The 23,529-nt window shown below is 43.6% G+C and overlaps 1 protein-coding gene across 1 annotated transcript in view; it reads right to left on the bottom strand.

Moving 5' to 3' along the window:
* Window positions 1–432: 432 nt before the first annotated feature.
* Window positions 433–23,529, bottom strand: part of ABCA12 (ATP binding cassette subfamily A member 12) — an 88,427-nt gene continuing 65,330 nt past the window's right edge. Inside the window, exons 37-54 of the mRNA XM_075027911.1 lie at window positions 22,979–23,072; window positions 21,306–21,433; window positions 20,284–20,371; window positions 18,762–18,867; window positions 15,159–15,213; window positions 14,487–14,664; window positions 12,444–12,559; window positions 11,644–11,803; window positions 10,007–10,275; window positions 9,137–9,347; window positions 7,390–7,499; window positions 6,202–6,346; window positions 5,941–6,075; window positions 4,465–4,568; window positions 4,110–4,202; window positions 3,549–3,654; window positions 2,682–2,819; window positions 433–1,167 (exon numbers count right to left, since the gene is read on the bottom strand). Coding sequence (XP_074884012.1) covers window positions 1,048–1,167; window positions 2,682–2,819; window positions 3,549–3,654; window positions 4,110–4,202; window positions 4,465–4,568; window positions 5,941–6,075; window positions 6,202–6,346; window positions 7,390–7,499; window positions 9,137–9,347; window positions 10,007–10,275; window positions 11,644–11,803; window positions 12,444–12,559; window positions 14,487–14,664; window positions 15,159–15,213; window positions 18,762–18,867; window positions 20,284–20,371; window positions 21,306–21,433; window positions 22,979–23,072 — 2,356 coding nt within the window. The 3' untranslated portion in view covers window positions 433–1,047. The remainder of the gene's footprint in view (window positions 1,168–2,681; window positions 2,820–3,548; window positions 3,655–4,109; window positions 4,203–4,464; window positions 4,569–5,940; window positions 6,076–6,201; window positions 6,347–7,389; window positions 7,500–9,136; window positions 9,348–10,006; window positions 10,276–11,643; window positions 11,804–12,443; window positions 12,560–14,486; window positions 14,665–15,158; window positions 15,214–18,761; window positions 18,868–20,283; window positions 20,372–21,305; window positions 21,434–22,978; window positions 23,073–23,529) is intronic.

The following is a 23,529-nucleotide window of genomic DNA, read 5'->3' as shown; positions in this document are numbered from 1 at the left end:
TGTGGGAAAACACAGCTCTAGAGTTACAGGGGCAGCCTCCACTCGGGTGCTGAGGAGGAAGGTCACTGACAAGGAAGCAGAGAGGCAGAGCTGCCCAGGAGAGGGAGGTTTTCTGTGCAAGGGAGATGCTCATTGCTTTTACTCTGCTTGGGGAAACACAATCTGATGAAGTAAACTTCTTCATATCAGCAGATTCAACAACTCTACCTGCCTCGTACCATTCTTCTGCTGTAGTGGAGAAGCCCTGAACACCAGCCAAAAGGAGAAAGGGGCTGGTTGGTGGAATGATCTTCCGTTGGGTACCAAGATCCAGGAACTGCCTGGAACTGGAGAACTTGAGGAGTTACACAGAGCTGGAACAAACTACAGGAACAAACCAAAACCATTGGAAGTGCTGACTTTTAAAATAATTCTATTCGTACTGACATAACCCACACATACAGATATGCTTTATGTCATTACCAAAGATGTGATGGCCCCCACCAACGGTATATGTGACTCTCAGTATGTAACACCTATGTCCTCACAACACCCCTGTGAGGTAGGGCAAGGCCATGAACCCCATGTCACCAGTGGGGAAGCTGTCAAAACTGAGTGACTTTTTCGTGGTCACCCAGAAAGTCTGTTGCTGACCAAGGAGTGGAGCCTGGGCTTTCAGAGAGGGCAGCCGTGGGGCTGTGTTTTTGTCAAACACCCTGCACTGCTGACAGCTCCTCTGCTCCATCACAGCCATTTCTGCTGTAAACAAATGGCCACGAGCACCAGGTGATGTCAACTAAGTCCTCACAGTCATTAAAGTGATCATAAAACAAGAACTGGGGAACAGGAAAAAAAAGAACCTGTGGAAAGACCAATCTGATTTGTAACCAAATGCCTACCATGTTCCTTCTAACAAAATAAGTGCATATAAAAAAAAAAAAAGTACTTTAAGGAAATGGGACTTTTTATCCCCACCATCCCAGAATCATAGAAAACAGGGCTGGAAGAACCCTGAGGGGCCATCAGGTCTTTTCCTCAGCTTCTATCATCCCCTGTGGCTGGGTCACTTCAATAGATGGAGCTTATGGTGCTATCTTGACTACTTGTGTCAGAGCTGTCCAGTGCCACATCGGGGCCTGCATCTGAGCCATCAGGATCTGCTTGATCTTTAGCAAAGTTGATGAAAACCTAGAAGTTTAAAGGAAAACATTGTGTGACAAGTATGTGACAGCATAAATAATTTACAATCTGAATGAATATAAAAAAGGAATGGCTGTTTATTTGACTGTGAGCCTGGAGAAAGTACTCAGGAATGGATTCATGCTGGATTTGAGAAATGCAAATTGATAGGATGAGGCGTAATGGCTTTAAACTGAAAGAGGGTGGATTTAGATTAGATGTAAGGAAGAAGTTCTTCACTGTGAGGGTGGTGAGGCACTGGAACAGGTTGCCCAGAGAGGCTGTGGATGCCCCATCCCTGGAAGGGTTCAAGACCAGGTTGGATGGGGCTTTGAGCAACCTCATCTAGTGGAAGGTGTCCCTGCCCATGGCAGGGGGGTTGGAACTAGATGATCTTTAAGGACCCTTCCAACCCAAACCATTCTATGATTCCATGAAATGTTGGGCTTCTATGGGCTAACGCAAATAAATGGATGCTCCTGTACCGCTGAATCAACAGCCGGGATGCAAAGCTAGACACTCCTGTACAGAACCTAGTTGTCCTGCAGTTCATGTTTCAAAAGTACTAGCGAGGTAATACCCGTGTGGTGGCTCGTTTTGATCACAGTGTAATACAGCTATATTATTATAAACCTATCTGTCTATATATAATTGACATCTGTGCATGCACAACTGCACATTATATAGATAGGTATATATAATCACACGTAACAGTCTTCATTTGAACAGTATCTAATGAATACATAAAATATTCTTACTAGAACGCTGCCTGCACATTTGCATATACACAAATCCAAGCTGTCCTCCCATGAAACATGACACGGGGCTTCCTGTGGTTTGCCTGCCTGTTTCTCTCACAACCACTGCCCCTTATTAAAACAGTATTGAGGACCTCTCTCTCTCTCTTCCCCCAGATCTCTGTTTAACAATTCATAGGATTACAGAGCTGCAGGTTTTGCTCCTCTCTCTGGGACAGACCTAATATATCAGAAGCTGATGCTCAACAGGATGATTTCTTCTGGATAGTCCTTGCAGCACCCCTTCAGCTGATGTGTTTCCTACAAGATTTTGATGCCAGTGGGAATGTTCTTCCAAGGGAAAATGGAAGGAACTTAGCCATGAAGCTAAGTTTGGAGTAATGCTAAATGAACTTACAACCTAAATACAGTACAAGAAAGAGCGAAATCAAGCAAATTTCCAGCACTGGTGGAAAGCCTAGCACTGAACTCAGGGGTGATTCATAATCCTGCCCTTCATCCACACCCACGAGGCTGCTGAAATCAGCAGGGACAGAGGGAAGAACAGATCCTTTATGCTACAGGCAGCTTTCTATGTGCATTCTCCTAGCACCAGCACAGGTATCTGGAGGCAGTAGCACTGATAAAGTATCCCCAGGAGGAATATAGATGGAAATCCCTTTCAAAATGTGGTCTATTGTGTGCAGCAGTCCATTATGTGTAACCATCACTCTGCTCCCTTGTTAACAGTTTTAAATGGATGGCCACACATCTTTAATTCCTTACCTCCTCTAACGTCGTTTGACTCACTGAGAAGTGCCTGATATTGAAGGCTGCTTTGCTGGCTTCCAGGAGATCAAATATATTTGCTACCCCTCCTGCAGAGACTGGAACGTGATACTCCACCATGTTGAAATGCCGATCCTGTGGGAACAGGAACAATGGAGTAAAGTTAAGAGGTTGCTGCCTATGAAGAGCCAACAGATCTGATGGTTGTCTGGCTCAGAACGAAAGCAAAGAGGAGCTGAATGATGGGAGAGTGAAGGGGCAGAGGGTGTGTTTTCCCCTGCTGGCTCCTAAAGGTGAAGAATATTATTGTCCAGTATTGACCCGTGTTTCCCTATTGAGAGTTTTTTGTGGGTTTTGTGACTGGGAGATGATAACTAAGCCCCAGAGCTGGAGGCTGGAGGGTGGTGGTAGCATTTTCCGGCTCCAAGTCTGCCGTTTTGATTAATGCAGAGACTGGGTTATGGACAACAGATGGGATTTGTGACTCAGTTACTCCGGTTTTACAGTTATTCAGTTACTGGAAGCACCCAACCATCTCATTACCCACTGAATATGAAGTGAGTCTCCATGCAGTCCAGACTTCAGTGGGACCATTACCAGGGGCACAGGGTCACCTAACAGCTGCCTTATAGGATCACTGCAGCTGTTTGGCTGAAGTTATTTAAGCCACCAAGGAACTTGGGTGCTCCAGTCCTTGGACGATGTTGCTGATAGCACTGACAAGTGTGCGTGTATGAATCCCTTACACTCTGAGAGTACAGATCTATATGCACAGTATGTTACAAGATGTCTATCTTGCAAGATCCTCTTGGTTAATTTGAAGGGATTGAGAGGGCCCTTCCTGAAAGCATTTGTCCTGCTTACCTTCAGGCATGTGTTTGGAAAGTGTGACTTCATGAACTCTGTCAACATCTCAGTGCAAACTGTGTTGCTATTTAAGTGCATCTTCACAGTGAATCCTCTTCCAAACCTAGGGGTAAAAGAAAATCACAGTTAACACAGTAGAAAAGAGAAACAGATAAAGAAAATCCTTTGAGAGTGCTGCACAGCCTCTTTGGGGAAATCTAATCCAGGCAGAGTGCAGCCTGAATGGGGTCAGGGTTGTTAACCTGCAGTGAAACTTAATAAGAAGCCGAGCTATTGTGATAACTAATAAAATCGAAGCTCAACCCTAACATGTATTTCACATTTTCAGCAGTGAACAGATTACTTTGGGGAACACATGTCTGGGAAAAAAGGCTGTGAGAGAGTAGAAAGTGCATTAGTTAACAGAGAATTTCAATGCTGTAGTAAGAAACATAAACCAGAAAATGACGTTATTTTGATGCCCTGTTAACACAGGTCTCATCTTCTGAGCCCCCAAAGCTGTAGGTTACTAACTCCACATGCCGTTCAGTAAAAGTGAAATAGGTACATTCTACTGACCTGCTCTTGATATGCTGCAAAGAGCCAATGCACTGAAAACTCCCATTCACCATAATAGCCAGCCTGGTACAGAGGGCTTCACATTCTTCCATGCTGAAAAACCAAGCAAGAAACTCTAATAAGTCATTCAGAAGGTATAAAAAAATAGTTATTTTAGTAATCGGAGAGCATTATTGATCTTCCCTAAAGTGTTGTGACTCTCTGTGGGCACCCACATTCAGCCACAACAAATTCCCGAACCTGTCATAGTTCAGTGCCCTGAAATTCTGCAAGGACCAACAGGGAGCGTGAAGGACAGGCCTCTCCATACCTCCTGCAGATCCTGACACTGGAGGCAGAGCCAAACCAGCCCTACCTGTGGGATGTGAGTATCACCGAGCATTTGTTCTGCACTTCCTCACTGATGATTTTCCAAAGGTGGCGTTTAGCATTTGGATCCATTCCAGAGCTTGGTTCATCCTATTGGGAAAGACAGGACTGAATGTAAATTTGCACTCAAAATCTGATCTTCCTAAAACTTGTGGTCTTTTTAGGTTCATCATTAGTGCTATGTTTCTTACCAAGGACCCACAGGAGAGCCTACACTGGTGCAGATCCAGGAGAAGGTTTATCTTCAACTGCGTTATGGATTTGACTGAGACATCCTACGCTCCCTTCAAGCAGAAGCAAATCAGCTTGACCAAGACCTCCATCCTTGCTGCCCTTTGGAGCTGCACAGCTCCCCTGATGACTGGTGGGAACTCTCAACCTCTGTTGGACTCTAGAGGAACTGACTGGCTGTGATAGCACCACCCAAGATCAACCCTACTGTGCATTTTATACCATGGCATTTTAAATATCCATAAACACCACAGGCATAATCTCAGACAAGCAGCTATCAACTGGCACTTGGTTCCCACATCACCTGCGTTTCGCCTCCTTCTCATGTGCTGAAGAAGCAAGTGTTGCATTTCTCCATTTAGAAAGACAGTAAGCCAGAGATGAAAGATGGTATACTATCTCCTATCTTATGCATTGCTGATAAAATTGTTAGCCAATTTCTGATTGACAAATTGTTATTGTTGAGGACAATGCAGAAATAAAACAGCTTGGGTTCAGGCAGAAGTCTGTACAGAGGAAATTTCCCCACCTTCTATTTTTATTGGGATTTTTTATCTCACAAAAGCAGCTAGAGCACTGGTATATGTGATCAGAAGTAAAGGCAGCAGTGCTGGGCTCGATACAAGTTGGGGCAAGGGAGATTTATGTCCACTAGGTATCAAATTTAATATTGGGAAACCTGCTCACAGAGCACTGCACACATTCAAAACACAGCAAGTGGAAAAACTGCACAAAAAGGTATATCTTAGCAATGGCATATCTCATGGAAGAACTGGAAATTTCAAAGTGAAAGACAAAAGGGGAAGCCAAACCTAGAAAAATAGTTTTATGTTCTAATCCTGAGGGAAGTTGCTCCTTTGCTCTGCTATAGATTTGGAGCTTTGGATGCTGCTTTTCTTGCAAGACTCTGCAGGTTAGTCGATACAAAAAAAACCAAGAGCGAGCTGGGAACAAGGAGAGTTTAATTGGCAAATACAGGATCTATTTTAGACCTCCGAAAGATGCTAACAGAGAAACTGGCAGACTCACCACTCTCTTATGCCCTCAGAGAAAATGTGGGTGCTTGCTGGAATCTAAACTTTCCTCTGATTCCTATGTTGTCAGGCTAAGTGTGGGCATTTGGGGCGTGTCCTGTAAGCTGTGCCTGAGGAGGCTTTGCTAGACTGTCAAAGTACCCCTGCCAGCCCAAAGATCTGCCCATCTTTCCCCCAACAAGGCCCCCATTTCTCACCAGCAGCAGAATTGATGGATTCCCAATGAGAGCCAGAGCAGTTGACAATTTTCTGTTGGTGCCATAACTGCACATAGAGGTGACTCTGTCTTTGTAGGCCATCATATTCAGCCGGTGGAGAAGCTGGAGTACAACCTATGGGAGCAAGAGTCCAGGCACAAATTACCCCACACACATCTATTTATTGAAAGACTAATTATATCAATGTAAAGGCTCTCAGTAACAGGAAAATGCTTTAAGTCAAGCCCCAGTGTTACTCACTCCTTTGATCTCTCTCTCTGGGATGCCGTGGAGCCTAGCATAGTAATACATGTGCTCTTCCACTGTCAGCAAGTCATCCAAGGCATCTTCTTGAGGACAGTAGCCAAAGAGTGACCAGTGTGCCTCACTAATGTCATTCAAGGACCTGTGTAAGGAAGTTGACAAGTCATTTTAAACACACTGAATTGCCAACACACTCTGGAATCAGACAGGAGAGAGAGAAACCCTTCCTCCTGCTTCCTACTCCCTTCCCTAACCCTTGAAGGAAAATGGTATGAATTTGCAGACCTTCAGCTTTTCGGCCCTCAGTTCTGCAAAGGAAGAATTGTATTTTCAATGTCTGTTAGCCACGATGTCTAGTACATAGCTTTCCAATTACTGCCAGCACTTCAGATGGCACAGCTGCCACCAAGCCAACTGCAGTTAAAGAGCGCTTTGAGATGAGTCCTACTGGTCTCCAGATACTAGCTCAGAAATGGGATCACACTCAGCTGAGGATCTGAGTCTGATCCCATCTGCAATGGAATGAAGTGGAAGAAACGCCACTGAGAACAGCAAAGGTACAACAGTGTCCTGGGTTCAGCTGGGATAGAGTTAATTTTCACAAGAAGCTGTGAGGGGGCACACCCAGGACAGCTGACTCCAACTAGCCAAGGGGATATTCCATACCATATGACATCATGCTCAGTATATAACTGGGGAAGCTAGCCGGGTGGAAGAGGGATCATGGCTTGGGAATGCGCTGAGCATCAGGTTCCAGGTGGTGAGCAATTGCATTGTGCATCACTCGCTTTATATATTCTTTTATTAGTATTATTGTTATTATTACTTCTTCCCTTTTTATGTTGTCCTGTTAAACTGTACTTATCTCAACGCATGAGGTTTTACCTTTTTCTTCCAATTCTACTTCCCATCCCACCAGAGGGGGAGGAGTGAGCCAGCAGCTTGTTGGTGCTTAGTTGCTCGCTGGGCCTAAACCACAACAGACAGCAAAATGCAGACCCCCTGGGGAAGCAACCATACCATCTCCAAGGGATGAAATTCCCTGCCTTATTTATCTTTGCACTGTTTTGAATGTTTTGTTTTGTTTCAGACTTTTACATTTCTTTTCCTTTGCCATCCAGCCTTGAAAACTGTTCTCAGGCTGATTTGTTCACGCGCCTTCCCCAGAAATCACATCCTCCATACCCAGAATGATCCTGAACCCGCAACGTTCCACTGGATGCTCCAATATCACCCGTCAACATCTTAAAGATGGTCGTCTTTCCAGCTCCGTTCACACCAAGCAAGCCAAAGCACTGGGTTGTGGGAAAGAAAAGGAGAAATGTAACCATGCTGTATTTATACTGCAGAAATATTGTTCCAAGATGAGTGCTCAGTGCATCTTGTCTCTTCTTTTCTCTGGACCCTTGAGCAAGATGAATTGCAAGAGAGGCAGAGGTACTCGGAGCATAGGAATGTTATAATGGAGGTTGTTTATGGTGCAATATACCGCAGCTTATATTAGGACCGTTTGTTTAATATGGTGAAGAATCAAGGATGTGTCTCTAATAGAGTCATTCCTTTTACTGCACGGTGCATTTCTGCAGCGCGCTCATCTGACAGGCCAAATCCTGATCATCTAATTTGTGCAAAACCTCCCATTGACAGGAACAGAGCTATTCATAGGAATGAGGTGAGTGAGGTTTGTGCTGTCATTGGTAAAACCTTAATGCGACACCAGATTTTTGTCAAATAATCTCACTAATGCACTACATTAATAAGATTAAGAACTGGCTCCCTGTAGTGCAGTTCAGTATCTCATGCTACAATCTATGTTTTATTGCCAAGGTTGGAGATATGCAGTTGTGTGTTGCATAAGCAATTGCCATTGTGTTGATAATTACTATTATTTTGATATCATTAATACAGATGAGCTGATCTGAAAATCCTCATGTGCTGGGCCCACTGCAGATGCACAGCATCGATCTGAGGCTCTTTCCCACTTTGAGGTCCATGCAGGGACAGTATCTGTGCACAGTCTGCGGTGCAGGGCCACGGCCTCTGCTGACGGATGGGGAATGGCATCCTAAACCCCACCAGCATCAGGGTGACTTTTGCCAGAAGTTAGAAACCTCAATGCCAGCTGTGGCTTTGAAAAAATCCTCTGCCAGAAAGATCAACACCACAGTCTCCACATTCCTCCTGCCCAGCACCCCACGTCCTTCCACCTCAGTGGGATCCAGGCGATTAAAAAAAATGAGGTACCAAGGATTAATTCCAAGTTTCCCCTGTGCACAGGTGCACGGCCTGAGGTAGAATCTGGTCTCCACTTTCCTCTGGATCTCAGAGGTGCTCTGTGTGCTCCTGTCTTTTCTCTTCTCATGAGTCAGTGTTATTGCAGGTAACTGCACTGACATGACCAAAGAACGTTTTTTTCTTTAGAGTTAGTTTTAAGTCCTGATTCATGAAAATGTGTGTTCAGCTGAAGTGATTTGTCTTTCCCTTATGGGAAAATACAAGCAGATAAGCCTGACTCACTGTCTCCCATGCAGTTTAGGTGAATAATTGCAACTGGACAAATTGTGCTGTCTTCATTTACCATATGGTAATCCACAGTGACCCCCCAAGACTGCGCTGTGCTAGGTGCTGTACAAACACAGCATGCAGACATTTTGCTCTGAATACAGCTCCATCGCTGTCCCATCCACTTTTCCTCTTTCTATGGCATTCAAACTGTCACTTGGTGTCCCAAATCCACCAGGAGCCTTTCATCACTACCGTAACCCCAACAATCAACAAATAAGGCAAACAAAGGGGTCAGAGCAGAACAAACCATCACAGTTGTGCTGGGACAGTGGCAAGGACTGGGAGAGAAGATGACAGTGGGACTGTGGATCTGTTCCAGTTTCCCTGCCCAGGGTAGAAGGTGCCTGCAGCCTTTTCCCTCGCTTACCTCTCCAGCAGGAATCCCGAGGCTGATGTTTTTCACAGCCACAATGCGTTTGTGAGGAAGGTGGTAGACCTTTGTGAGATTCTGGAGCTGCACCACATCAAAGTCAGCTTTGCCAGACTCCACCCGGTTCCTCTCTGCCTGGACATCCCCATCCTCTTCAGTTGCGGGTGGCAGAAGTGATGCTTTCCCATGTACTTTGTCAAACAGGAACCTACAGGGAGGGCAGAGAGTGAACCTTACCCTCTGGCAAGCAGACAGCAGTGGGCCTGTGTGCTTGGGATAGATACTAAGAAGCCTTCCTACGAGATCCCAGGGCATACAAAAAATACTCAGAAATACAGACAGTTTCTATTGTCTCCTGATATTTGCTCCATTTTGGGAATTTAAAACTCCAGTATTCTCTTTCTGCCTAAATTTTTTTCTCTTTTTCAGCAAATATTCTGAGCTGGAGCACGTCCTGCCTTGTGGACACACTCATAATGCAGGTGACAAGTCTGTTCTCACTTCTCCCTGTGTGCACCCAAGCCAGAGGAGATGGGGAGATTCAAACAGAGGAGGTTGTCAGTGGACTGACTGTTCTTACCAACCAGCTGAACATCAGCCCACCAAATCCAAAGCCCTGAAACAAGGGCCACAGTCTTAGCCAGCAAGGACTACCAAGGGACTCCAGTAACCTATGCTTCCATTATTTAATACTCTAATTACTGGTAGGTACCAGGACTGCTACCAGAGAAAACTTACTCCATGTTTGCAAAGTATCTTGGAAATTTATCGGCTTCATAATTGACAATGATAGTGCAAGAGCACAGAATTAAGCCACTGAACACTGGCCTGGTCTGTTTTCATTGCGAGACTCCAGATGTTACTTACTGTAGTATGTTGTTCCAGACTCTCTGAATTATCCTGTCGTGAACCACAAGACGAATGGCAAAAAACATGGTGCCCTGGATAAACATCGCAAACAGCTTGGATGTGGTCTTGTCCAGCTCAAAGGTTTTGTTAGGGTAGTCTACTCCATAGGCTTTTAAGAAGCCCAGCAGCGCCTGATCCTGCGACAGTTCAATCAAGCCATAGCCAAAGCAAAATTGTGGGAACAGAAGGAACACATGCCTTAAGTTTTCAGCGAGATCACGCAAGCCCTGAAAAAACATCAAAAAGTTAGGTTTCACACAGTCAGTCGCTCTTTTTATTCATGGAATAAATTCATAGGTTTTACTGTGGGACTGAAGTGTAACAATTACATTGGGATTTGCTTGTGTCTCAGAGCAGAGATAAATTGAGAGCAAAGAGCTCTGGAGACAGCTAGTTTCACAGACACAAGGTCAGAGAAGTCAACAGGCAGCTCTGAGGTTGTGATCACCCATAGTAAACAGCAGCCAGCTCCCAGTGCAGTCCCTCACTGCTGCTCCAGCCACCTCACCCTGGGCATGCAGCAGCCTGAAACCTACCTGTAAGCCAGAGCTGAATCCTGCCACTGAGCTGCACTGTGGCTCCCAAAACTACACAGCTGCCGTACCAGCCCACTGTGGAGCACAGCCCACTCCCCTGGAGCACTGTGCTGTTTTCCTTGGACAAATGTCTCCACAAAGCACAAGATTTGGCTTGAATGGACTTAGAAGGCCTTTTCCAGTTAATTCATGGCAAAACAGCCCAGTGCGCAGTCTCATGCTTATGAACTCTCGTACAGAGAGATTGGGTACGTTTCTGGCAGAAGAAAGGATTAGAGCACACAGAAAAGTGGAGAGGCAGGAAAGAAACTGACTCCCTCCCACTGGGGCACAGAGGGATAAAGATGATCATAATTGCACATCCTTAAAATCCAGGGCATTGCTAAACAAGCACTGTCCAGCTAAAGAGAAAAATCCAACCCAGCTATTGTTTTACAATGTAATTGCCCTTTATAAAAAAAAAAAAAAAAAGAAAACTAAACGTAAGGTGTACATTTTATCCCAGTGATTCCCAGGGATATCTCAGTTTAAGAGAAGGCTTTAGTTTAGGGAATCATCACTCCCTATGAGTCACTTTTCATTCTTGCAGGGAGAAGATGATTGCATTACAGATCTAGATAACACACAGACGGTGCTGGGCTTAATGCAGCACGTCAGACTCGGCAATGACATCGAGTTGTCACTCTCCACTCTTGCAGTTTCTGCTGCAAGAACTTAGCAATGGTTCAAAGCCCCTATCAACTTTTTATCAAACATCTACAACCACCTCCTGCCCTTCTTTGCACGGGCAGTTTTCTGCCTCTCTTTTTGTATTCTCCCCTCTGTCACCATAATTTCCTTCTTTGCTGGGGGTGCAGATTTACAGACAAGCAAGATTCATATTTGACTCATGTCCTGTCTATAGGGAACCCCATTAAGGCCTGCAACTAGTGTCCTCTGCTTGGTCTACCTCAAATATCTTGAAACCAGCCAGCTGCTAAGGACCTGATCAAAGCCACCAAACTCAACAAGAAGCCTCCTGTTGTTTCACCAAGGGTTTAGTATTAGTAGGATTCCTACCTGGTCCGTGGCCTTTTCCTGGGAGAGCAGAAATACAACTGAGTGAGTAATAATGGTATTGATGCCAAAGAACAAGTTGACACAGACATAAACAATAAAGGCCATTCCTGTTTCTTTGAAAAACCCAGCCAGCAGGTACATCCATGAAAACGTTGCATACCTATAAATTACCAGAGAATACTGAGTAACAGAGTGCAGAGAATACTATGGTAACTCAAACAGCAATTGAAAAGAAACAACTAAAGACCTCAGACAACACAACAGTTCTGTTTTGGCATGTGACTAGATTTCCATATTACAGGAGCTTAGAGAAGGAAAAACGGCTTTGTATCTGTTACAGTTTGGACAAAAAGTTTATAATACACACTTTGAACATGGAGCCTCGAATGAAGGCAGACAGACTGGGCCTGGAGAATTCAAAGCCAGGGAGACAGTTTTGCTAAGTTTTCCTGAATTGTGCCGCTGTTTGGTTTTTTTTTTCCCCCTCTCTGATTTCGAAATGCTTCTGTATCTTGAACTTTGCAATAGTTCAGTAAGCATCTGCTTCCAGCTTGGGCTGTCAGTGTGACCTTGAATATTTCATACCCTCACATAGAGTTTACTTTGAATAAAGCAGGCATGACAACAGTAGTTTAGCTCACTGCTCCTGGAAGGAGCAACTAGTAACCATTCGTAAAGTGCACATTGAAGAAAAAAGCCCACGTACTCTTCCCTTGGATCTCAAATTGCAGCAGCCTGCAATATCCAGTTCCTCACTCCGTGCAATGATATTTAAATAACGAAGCTCCACACTTACTTACCCAAACAGTAACAGCAGAAGAAATACTGCCAGTAAGTTATTATTGTTGCAGAAAGCTGGTATCTGGAAGGATGAAATAACTCCTACTGAGAGTCCAATAGGGACCATAAAAAGTACCTGCAAAATGATATTAAAAAGATGTTATAAGGAAGATAATTCTTAAACATTTTTCTAGAACTATGTAGAAGCAACAACGCCAGGTCTGAATCTGGTCCCACAAGTGCAACTTGGGTTTTCTAAGGGAAACCAAATATAGGAGGGGTCTCAGTCCTCCTGACACTTTTGGGAGTCTTGCAAATGAATTCCCACAAAGCCACTTTGAATAGGCTAAGCCTCAACATTAAGGACTGTGGGCAGAAAGTGCCTTAAAAAAAGGCTGTGAATGAAAAATACCCCTTTGGGTTTTCTGTTAGCCTTGCAGTCAGACCAATTCATTGTGCCCTGTAAATCTAGTCTTTATAACGTTAAGTCAAGCCAGGGGCCTACCAACGTCTGCCTTGAAAGGTTCCTCTCTTCCCCAGCTTTGGGATTTAACAGAATTTACTGGCAGGGATTCACTGAGAAATATCAAGTTGCCGAGAGCGCTGGATTAGTTTCAGCCCGCTGAATACTGATTGTGGCAAGGACTCTGGGGATTTTTCCACAGGCTGATTTACAAATATGCAGTGCTGGAGCAAGCGCCTGGATCAGGGAAGCAGGCACAGGCCTACCCCATCCTCACCCCTGTGCTATGACTTGGGGCTGCTCTGCCAGGCCAGACTGCAGCCACACTGCCTTCAGACCCCTTTCAAGCTCCTCCTGCAAGGCAGGAGATACTTGTGCTGTTGCCTAATCACACCAGCCCCTATAAGCAGGCAGTTTAGACTACTTAGTGGTGAGAACTGTATTGTTGGGACTGCTTTGTTAGCGTGCATCAGTGTCACCACACCAAAACACCTAGAAGCTTAGGCTGTGCTCTGCAGAGAGTCAAGGTTCACATTCCCCAAGGGATTTCAGCCCTTAGCCCTCACTGCATCAAAGGGGGCTGGCTACCCAAATGCCCTTGAAGATTTCATATTTTCAGGAACTGATGATATCACTGGGATTTTAGGCACTAGCAAAACTGCATCAATAGAAATTTGTCAGATACGTAGAGTTGATTACCATGACAGCATAGCTGGCAATGCCAAAGCTCACAAGCAGAGATAGTCTGCACTTGCAGATCTCTAACTATGTGGATGGTTTGACATTGTGCACTGAAGGTAATTCATAAGACACAAAGCACTTTAGTCTACAGACACTGTGCATATTTTTCCTCTTAGCCCAGCGATGCTTTCCAGCAGTGCTATTAACTCTCTTTCTTTACCATGAGGAAACTTAAATTCAGGGAGAACAAGGGCATGCCTATGCCACATAATGCAGCACAGTGCTGGGGAGCTCAACTGTCTATAGGAACAAGGTGGTAAATCTATACAGCGCAGTGCAGCACTGTATAAAAGAACTTGCTTGGATCCTGGAAGGCATATAGCTGCATTAGTAGCTTTCCTTGGCTTAAAAACCTCTATAATATGTAATCTTAAAGACAGCATTCAACCCAGCAATGGATTTTTGTCCAAAAGGGGAGTGTCAGCTGTGAGATGTCTGCTAATGTCACACCCTGTGCTCTCAGGGTTTCCAAAATGGCTGTAGCCTCAAGCTCCAAAGCCTTACCCCAGATACGTAAAGCCTGCATGACAACTAATCTAGCCCTGCAAGCTAACAGAAAAGCAGCTTGCTGCTTGCATGTTAAAATTGAAATCAAGCTCTGGCCTGTTGTGTGTTGCGCTCATATAAATGTGCTGAGTATTTTGCATACACATGAGAGAGAAGGAATGCCTTCGCTTAGCAAAATCCGGTGTTGCAGTTCACATTTAATACTCTTCAATGCCTTGGAGAACAATTAGTACATAACACTCTTGGTAATAATACTATTAAGAAGTCTAGGCAACCAACTTTAAATAAAGAACTTTTTTTCCCCTGCTGTGTAATGCTACTCTTGGTGCATTTAGGAATGTGAATTATTTACCAGATCATAAACGAAGTTAGTCACCCAATAGCTTGTCATCCCAATGCCTGAAATATGCTGCAGTTGTTTGGCTTTGGTTTGATGTTCTTTTACCACGTAGAGCACAAAGCTTGCCGTTGTGATAGAGTAGCCAACCAAAACAGACATTGAAACTATGATGTCGAGTAAGCTGTTGAGCCTGGGGAGAAAGTGGAGAAAGATGTATATGGTGAATCAAAGTGGCAGATATCCCTCATTGTAGAGGCAATACTCAGAGCTCAGAAGCAAAGAGGTCCCAATTCTGTGCCACCATCTTTTGCTGATGGTAATTACACCTAGCAAAAAGGACTCACAGCACTGAGTCGTAACGCTGTACCACAGCATTGATTGGAAAGGCCGAAGGGAAAATCATGTAATTATTATTAATTGTGCCAAAGGACAAAAGTGTGTGATGCTGTAACTGTGACCTCCAGATCTATATGGGATCCTGCAAAGAAATCCTAACAGGAATCTGCAGCTCTGTGGCACGCAGGATGCTATTCATGCATAGAGGGAATGAAGACAAGGAAGAAAGCAGTTTCATCATTTAGAGAAAGATATTCAGTAATTTAGGCTGGTTTATGGTTTCCAAGAAGCTGGTTTGCTTCTTTTGAAGTTAAACAATTCAGGCATCAGCCAAATGAATCTTCTTACATTACTTGTTCCTGACTCTGTCCTCCAGGATATGGGTGAGCTGATAAGACGATACCTACAAAAACAACAAAAAAAAAGAAATTTAAAATGTGGCTAACTTAAAGCTTCCTTCACCAGTTCCTGATATTGACAGTAATACAGAAAACTGTGAGTAGAGAAGAAAAGCAGATCAAAAGCTGGTTTTTGCTCTGTCGTCTTGGTGTGATCTTGGGCAGAATTTCGAGCATCCTCATTTTTCCTATGACTTCACTTCAATGCACAGCAGATCTGAAATTCAAACCCTAGGCCTTGTTTCAGCATCTATCTGGCTGATAGTATCATTCACTTCAGTGAGAGCACTCTCACACCTAAAATTAGGCACATGCTTGTGGGTCCATGTATTTTAGGTTAGATTCCTCAACACCGACACATTCAAAACTGATGAATATGTTTTGTTTTAAAGGTGCTTTTTGATGATCTCACTTCATTTGTTCTTTTCTCATCTTAAACAAATCATTCCATGTTGGCTTTCTGCACAACTACAATCTTCCAATGATATATGTCTTGCTCAATACAGGCACCTGTTGAGATGCTAGCATAAACCAAGTAAGCTACAGACACTTTTGTTCCCAATTTAGCAATGAGTTAATTCTGAACTACTCTGTCTTATGCTGCTAGGAAAAAGAAAAGAAAAAAAAAAAAAAGATTGCTTTGTCCAAAGGAACTAGCAAAAATCTAGTTACTGTGTTTGTAAGCCCAGTGTGATGTTTTCCAAAAAGATCCCTTAAAAATGGGTTTGTATCAGGCACAAGCTGCAAGAGAGAAATTTTCTGCTCATGTGCAGTTGTCTTCATAAGATTTAGTTTAAGTACTTTGCCAAGGAGAACATCTAGCTCAAAATATACTGGTATTGTTTATCACGGTGCATTTGCTTTGTTCGGAGGCAATTTGTGCCTATAAAAAGAGAGTTTTCTAACAAAGGGAGGAACTTAGGGGGCTCTGGTGGGCCAGTTCCAACCTCCAGTGAAGGTCTCTGCCTTAGTCCCACCATGATGACAGCCCAGTCTCTAAGACTCTAGCACCTGAGAAGGGGTTTAGGCTAAGATGTTTATGTGCCTAAAACCAAGGTTCTCAATCTATGTTTAGGCACCTAAGTAAATGCCTCAGTTCTCAGGGTGTGCTGGAGGACCTCTGGCTGCTATTAAATCCACAGAGATTTGCTAAAACATGCTACCTATAAAATTTAAGCTCCTTACAGCCAGGTGCCTGGCTTTCAGCAGTTAAACGAGGAAGAACTATTCTGGGCAATTTTTCTTAAGAACAAGCACTGTGACATGGGGACCAGAAAGGAGGAGACTGTGGGTTTAGCTGACCAAATGCCATACTGAGCAAATAAATTTGAAAGGGAATATTTCATAGGAAATTCATTTCAGAGGGGAAAAAACCCTCAGTCTTGTCATCAGTGAGAGAAACGGAATTAAAATCTCAGGCTGCTGATAAAGCCACACAAACAGCCAGGAAATGTTTCCCTTCTCTAAAAGAGAGAGAGAATAGGAAAGATACCGTCTGTCTAATCTGTTAATACTTCACTATAAAGCCATTTTCCTTTACTGAAGCTTAGGCTAGAAGTCAAAATTTCCATTTCAATGCTTTCTCTTTTTTGTTGGTTGGGATTGAGAGAAGAGAAAGCACAATATACATAAGTCAAAAGCTATTATGACTTGCTTAGTGACAGGGTAAAAAGCTTTTTATGTATTTTTTAAAAATATACGCAGCCTAAGTCAAACCTCTAAAGCAGGACTGGCACCTCTTTCAAACTGCTGAAATGACAACACACTTTTATCTGGTCATTTCAATGGTTCTTAAACTGTCATTTATTTGTCTCAACAACAAATAGATTTAGCTGCCAGGAACATACCATGCAGAACGTCTGTTCAATTGTATTTGAAACTGGATTTACACTACCCCAGGGGAGCTATCCTCATCCATTCATTTTATTTCCCCCATTCTATGGCTTAGATCATTAGTGGGAAGCAGAGAATTATCTGTCTGGTCATTTACTACTAAGCATTTCTTTCCAAAAACACATAAGCAGCAGGACAGATGGAATAAAAACTGCTATTCTTTCCCACTGAAAAGTGTTATTTTGCTGGTATAAAACTTTCCCTGTGGAAACTTTCTGACTGTTCACACAAGCTTCCTGCCTTTGCTCTTGCTACAGCATGTGTTGGGAATACAGAGACAGGGCAAGAAACTTCACTGCTTAATAATTCAGCTGCTCTGGGATGCTCCTGCTGCTGGAAGTGCCTGGCTCAGGTCTCCTCTCTCTGCACCCAGGCAGGGGCTGCAGCTTTGTGATATGCTCTTGCGGCGCTCACCAAAGAACTTGAACCTTCTGACTTGGAGGGCATGCTGCAAATCTCAAAGGCACAAGCCAGTGAGTATTTTAGGATGGCGTCAGGGACAAGACACTGGTTTTGCTTGTTGTGAGCTGGGCTTGCTGTGAGGGGAGTTTCAGTGCATCGGTATGTGGAGGTGGGAAGAGAGACATGCTGTTTTGACTTGTAATCAGCATTCTGCTGTTTCTTTAATTCATGGCATGACACTCAAAGCTTCAGACCAGACGCCTTTTCCATTATAGTTCAATTCAGAGACATCAGTGAGGAATAGTCTTATGAGCAGAGACACTGTCACCTATTTCACTGTCACCTGGAACAGCAAGTCTCTGAGGTGAGGGGGCTAGGCATGATCAGGCCATGGCTGGAAGGGCGCCATTTGTCAAAGAAAATAAATCAGTAGGGCATTTCTGCACACAATTGCTACTCTTGTCAGATCCCCTAAATCTCTGTATAAGATTTCTCAAAATGGCATCAACATAAATCTTTCTTTTCTCCCTGCATCCTCTCCATCTCTAGAGAGAGGCATACATACACAGACATGTTTGTGCCTATGCTGCACCCTTAATGTAGGCTAAACCATAAATGCTAAGAAAGGGTGCCCTGATTTATCAGCAGGAATTTGGGTTGCTTCATTACATTACTGAGGAGAAGCTATGAGAACCAATAACCCTGAATCGGCTACTGACACTCCTTGGAAACTGTGTGTCATGTGTCAGAGGAAAAATATAGCTGAAAATTATGTTTCTCACTTAATCTCACTCTCTCTCATTCTCATTCAAACACAAACATACACATACCCACACATCCTGAGTTCCTCTCAGCAGAAGGGTGACATATTAAAATTAACTAATCTAAACCACCCCCAGAGATGACCTAAAGTAGCCTTTCTATGCATAACTAATGGGCACCTATCAAGAGACAGCTATTTCAGTACCATGATGAGAGGCAATAAATCAAATAGCAACCATTGGCATTTTTTGGATGAAGGAAACGTCTTATGTAGGAGCTGGGGTCCTCCTTGTCCAGCTCCCCTGAGTCCTTGACTAAGACAAATGAAATATGTGATTTACTCGTGTTTTTCCATTCCATTTTAAAGGAATTGCATAATTGGGAATAAAGAAATGCCCTCATTCAAGTCAAGGTAAGTGCTGTTATCAGTTTCGACAGAACCAGGATTTTCCCCCCAAAAGGGACAAATTATCTGCTGCTGTAAAGGGACACTTACCATATCTGGAAGTCTCATTTTTTGGCAAGTTAGCTCGAAGAATGAAGTTGTTCAAGCTGTTGAGATAGGCCGGAAGACTATGATAACCTTCAGGATTATACCACACCTGCATGCAATTGAGAAATTGAAACAATTTGGGAGAGAAATTGTTACTGATAACATTTTGGTTTGTTCTGCTTGCACAAATGAATCATTCCATGGTTGTTATCTAAAGTGATAAGCTCTACAAGTTAAAGTCCAATGATTAAACCACATCAAGTACTGAATGAGTAAAAAAGCACGTTTCACCTTCAGCCCAAGCAGTCCCATCAGCTTCATTTGCCTTCTGGGAGAGAAGAAAGAAGCACTAGCTGGATATGTGAAATAAAGTGTACAGAAATTTGGTTTCTTCTCTGTAATACGTTGCTCAGATGTGATGAACACCCGCAGCAGGGACTTCCCAAAGAAGGCTAAGCAGTCAAATGTCTAGCACCCCTTTGAAAGCCAGGGGGACAAAGGTTGCTTTAGGGCAAAAAATAGCCAGTCGTCACCTTCTCATTCAGCAACAGCTCTTCCCTCCCCATGATAACTTTTCTTGCCTATGCCATGATAAACCCTGAGAACTGAGGGGAAAAATCAGATGACAGGACATGCACTTTGGGCGTATTGACCATCACCTACTTTAGGCACAACCCACAGCACCCAGGTTGGAGGTGTAAGTTACCTACCAAAGGACAGAGAGCTTAGGCTATTAAGGTTAGAGGCTTAAACACAGACCACAGCACCCACCTTTGCATATCCCCAAGTCCTGTGTGCTCAGTGATTTCATTCTCCTTGCCCTAGCAGAGCAAGGACTGAAGTCTGCCCTGCTTCCAACACTATCAAGGTTTCCAGGTATTAAATCTGACACGTGATAAGCAAATAGCTATAGCTTTCAGATCTAAGATGAAGCTGTAAGATTGGAGGGGTGAAAACATCTGCAAATTCATTACACAAGCTCTGAGTGTTAGTGAAACAAACCTTTTTGAATTAGTGAAATTCCCTTTTGGAGCCACCTCTGAAAACAGCACTGCTCTTGCAGGAACACTCTCCTGGTAGCTAGGTTTTGCAATAAGATCATAGGAACCTGTCAAAAAACTTGCATTTCCCTGCTACCTCAAATTTCTGCCTTGGTGATTTTAACACTGATGTGTTACAACATTTTCACTGAGCAGAAACAGAGAAACGGGTATATCGGAATGCACCAGCCAGCCCTAGTTAAGGTACATACACTCTCTCATGAGATAAAGGTGCTAATTGATCTTTTCACCTCTGTATAATAAAGTTATGGCAGCAGAAAAATTGTCTCCTGCTAGCAATAGAAGTCAGACCAATAAAGCAGAATGGGGAGAGACAAGGAAATGAACTGCAAGTCATCTCTCCTATGCCAAGCTGCAGATTTCAGAGGGTTTCACTTTATTTTCTGAAATATCCCTGAACTCGACATCACTTCTCTTGGGTCCCACACTTTCCATGCTAGGATGAGCAGATCCAGGTTAGTTACCTTAGTCAATGTTCTGTTGGGGGGCACCGGCTTGATGTCGAACTGGAGATCTGTTGTCAAAGGCAGCCCAAAGCTCCAGCCACCATACCTGAGTGAAAACCAGAGGGAAATGCATTACTATCCTCATTCAAAAGTTTTAATACCTTTGGTTGGTGCATGTTAGCATGCCACTGTCACACCAGTTAATTGTAGCTTGACTTAAAAGAATTTATCCCAGTACATAGTGTGTGGCCAAGCCAAAACTGCTGCAGAAGCCCTTTTTTGGGGGAAAAAAGGGAAACAGGAACTTGGCAGCACTATCACAAAACTGTTCTGCAAGCCTCCATTTGAGAAACATTTTGGAGCTGTGTGGACTCCTAACCCACCTGCCTACCACACAGGAATAAGATGACTGCTTCTTACCCCAAAGATGAGCAGGTTAGTTTAAATCAATGGCAGATGAACATATTCCTTGACAACTTTGATGGCAGGCTATTTTTGCCCCAAGACACGCTGTGCAGCTGTGTTGCAGAGTCCAGACACACTAATAGCTCTAACAGCTCCATGGTGCAAGAAACCATTCAGCCTCTAATTTCACTGGAACGGATGCACATGTTTAAGTGAAGAACACACTGAGACTCTTCAGAGAATCAAACTTGGAGGAAAGTCTCTCCCCAGTGTTTACTTCATAGAATCATATAGAATTCATGACAGGCTGTGTCAGATTTTCCTCTTTTTAAGCATTTCTGAGTCAGACAAAGGCTTGTCTGCGGATGCAGCCACCAACGTATCAGATGATTGACAGGCTATCCCCAGGCTATCTCTGCTATGCTCAAGCAGAGTACTTGCATGAACCTTTATCTTTAACTCCATGATTGCAGGACATTTTATCTCCTTTCACCAGATTCACGGAGACCACCAGCAGAGAGGCCCTTCTAAACCCCTACTGCACTGTCACCTCTTCAAGCACAGTGGATATGATATGTATAAGAGGCTGCTCCCAGTGCAATTCAGAGGAGAAGGACTAGAGGTTTATGCTGTACCGTTTTTGCAGGAAGTCTTTGGTAGTTGCCAGAATGTAGGTCTCCACATTGTGCCCTGTGAGGTTATAAAGTGTCCGCGTGGAGAAGGTCCTTCTGTGTGGGGGAGTGTAGTTTGTCTGTGGACATGTCTGAGAGGAAAAAAATAAACAAAAATGTTAGTGTCTGTGTTTTAACTATAAACTATCATATCAGGACAAGATTGAGAGCAGGCAATGGCAACATTCTGGTCCTGGGACTAATGCCTACAGAAGGTGATTCGCAAATCAGGGTGCAAAGACACATGGCATACATCCCTGCGCACTGTCCTGAACATACTTAGTGAGGTGCTTAAAAACATTTACCTAAATCTACAATGCAGTTCTACTGACATCAGTAAGACCTTGAAATGTGCTTCATGCTACGTAGGAAGATTTTTGCTGAATTAAGGCTGATCCTACTTAGCAGAGCAGCAGAGTGACTGCACAGACAACTGCAGAGGGCAGAACAACTCACAGAGCAGAAAACTCTGTGATGGCCTCAAACTCTCATCTTGCATTTCACAGCAGCTACACTCTACATTTTTGCTTTACTGTCAGTCATTGGGAGTATTTTCCCGAGCTTCAGAGAAACCCTGGATTAGTCCTGAATATATAATTTAACATGCTGAGGGTCAAAGTCACATTGTTTCGTAAGGTTGAAGTGTCCTACCAGACAGCACGCTAGCTGCTTCTTTCAGCTCATCCATAACAAAAACCCTGGCCTCCTCCATTGTGTATCTGTTCATAACTTTGCATCAGAATATGCAAAATAGCTTCCTTCATGCTGAAGAACACCTGCCTGTGCCTGCTAGAAGTGAGAGTCAGTGTTGAACATCATCCTGACTTACCAAAGAAACGATGCCAAAACACTTAATTTCACATCATTAAAAGTATGTCCAGAAAACTGCATAAAATAGCTGCATTTTAAGGAATGACTAGGAACAATCCACTAAGTACATGCTTTATCTTACAAGTGGCATCACGTTGCACCATCAGTCTGATTTCCTACTAGAAAAAATCTGAAGACAGGTGAACAGCACTGGAGGGAGGAGAGCTCAACTTCAAACTGGACTGTAAAATGGTAACATCCTTGGGACAGAATCTGCCTTTTCCCCATGTGCATGTAAAGACACTAAGCCCAGCAGTGCCCATATCTGGTACTGTATGTACCACTGTAAAGCAAATAACTAGTACTATTAATCATCACTATTTATAGTACAGCACAGAGTAAAAGCAGATGGATCTAGACTTTGGATAAAGTTAAATTCTGAAGAGCCAACAACAATAATAGCTGTGCTTTCATATAATGACAGTGCTTGTATAAAATGCAATTTTCCTCTTGAATACATGTTCACCTCTGCTAAATGGGACAATGATACAGCATGCAAAAACACCATTAAACCTTTTCCCACCATGGGGAGTAAGACAGATATATTAGTATGTGAATCTTCTGAGGATGCTCTTTCCCTTCCTGTCCCCAAACTCGTGCAGACAGTGGTTATCCAGTGTACAAATTCAACAAGGCCAGAAAGAGACAGGAGGAATTTGAACACTGAGTTCCCCTTAGTGTCATGCCTGCCCACAAAACCACTCCCAACCTACAAGCCCCCCAAATATCCCCCCAAAGCCCCGCACTTTTGGGTTTATTCAAGTTACCTGGATGCCATCTGTGCAGTTGCAGGCAGAATACTTAGTTCTCTGGTTTCCACTGATAATCCACTGGCCAAGCATGTCCTCCTTTAAACACTGCCTGAAAATGAACACATTTTCCTTTGAGGTTCTCTATGCTCAGGTGTGCAAACAATGCTAATTGCTGTCATGTTTAATGACAGCAAGGATAGCAGTGAGTAGCTTCAGCAGAAAAGCAGACCTTGTCAGCTCCAGGTGCTTCAGGGAATACCCATCCTCCCACCATCTTCAGTGCCTCTCAGCAGAGAGCCCTCACTACTGCTCTCTGTGCCTGGATTTGTTCAGCTGATGAGAAGGAATCCAGACACCAATTCATTCCCACAGTAGACAGTGTAAGGAGTTAGCACGCAAAGGCCAAAATCATCTTACAGTGCAGAAATAATGGCTATTGTCATTGCAATAACTGGGAAGTCCTGCGATGGACTGTATTGACTAGGCAGTCACTGTAAATACTCAGTAGAAATATTTACCTGCAGATATGAGCATGCAAGTCTGCCCAGGATTTTACTACCAATTCT

This window comes from Buteo buteo, chromosome 5 (assembly GCF_964188355.1).
Source record: "Buteo buteo chromosome 5, bButBut1.hap1.1, whole genome shotgun sequence".
In the NCBI taxonomy this organism is placed as follows: domain Eukaryota; kingdom Metazoa; phylum Chordata; class Aves; order Accipitriformes; family Accipitridae; genus Buteo; species Buteo buteo.
This window is presented reverse-complemented; position numbering and strand designations above follow the sequence as displayed.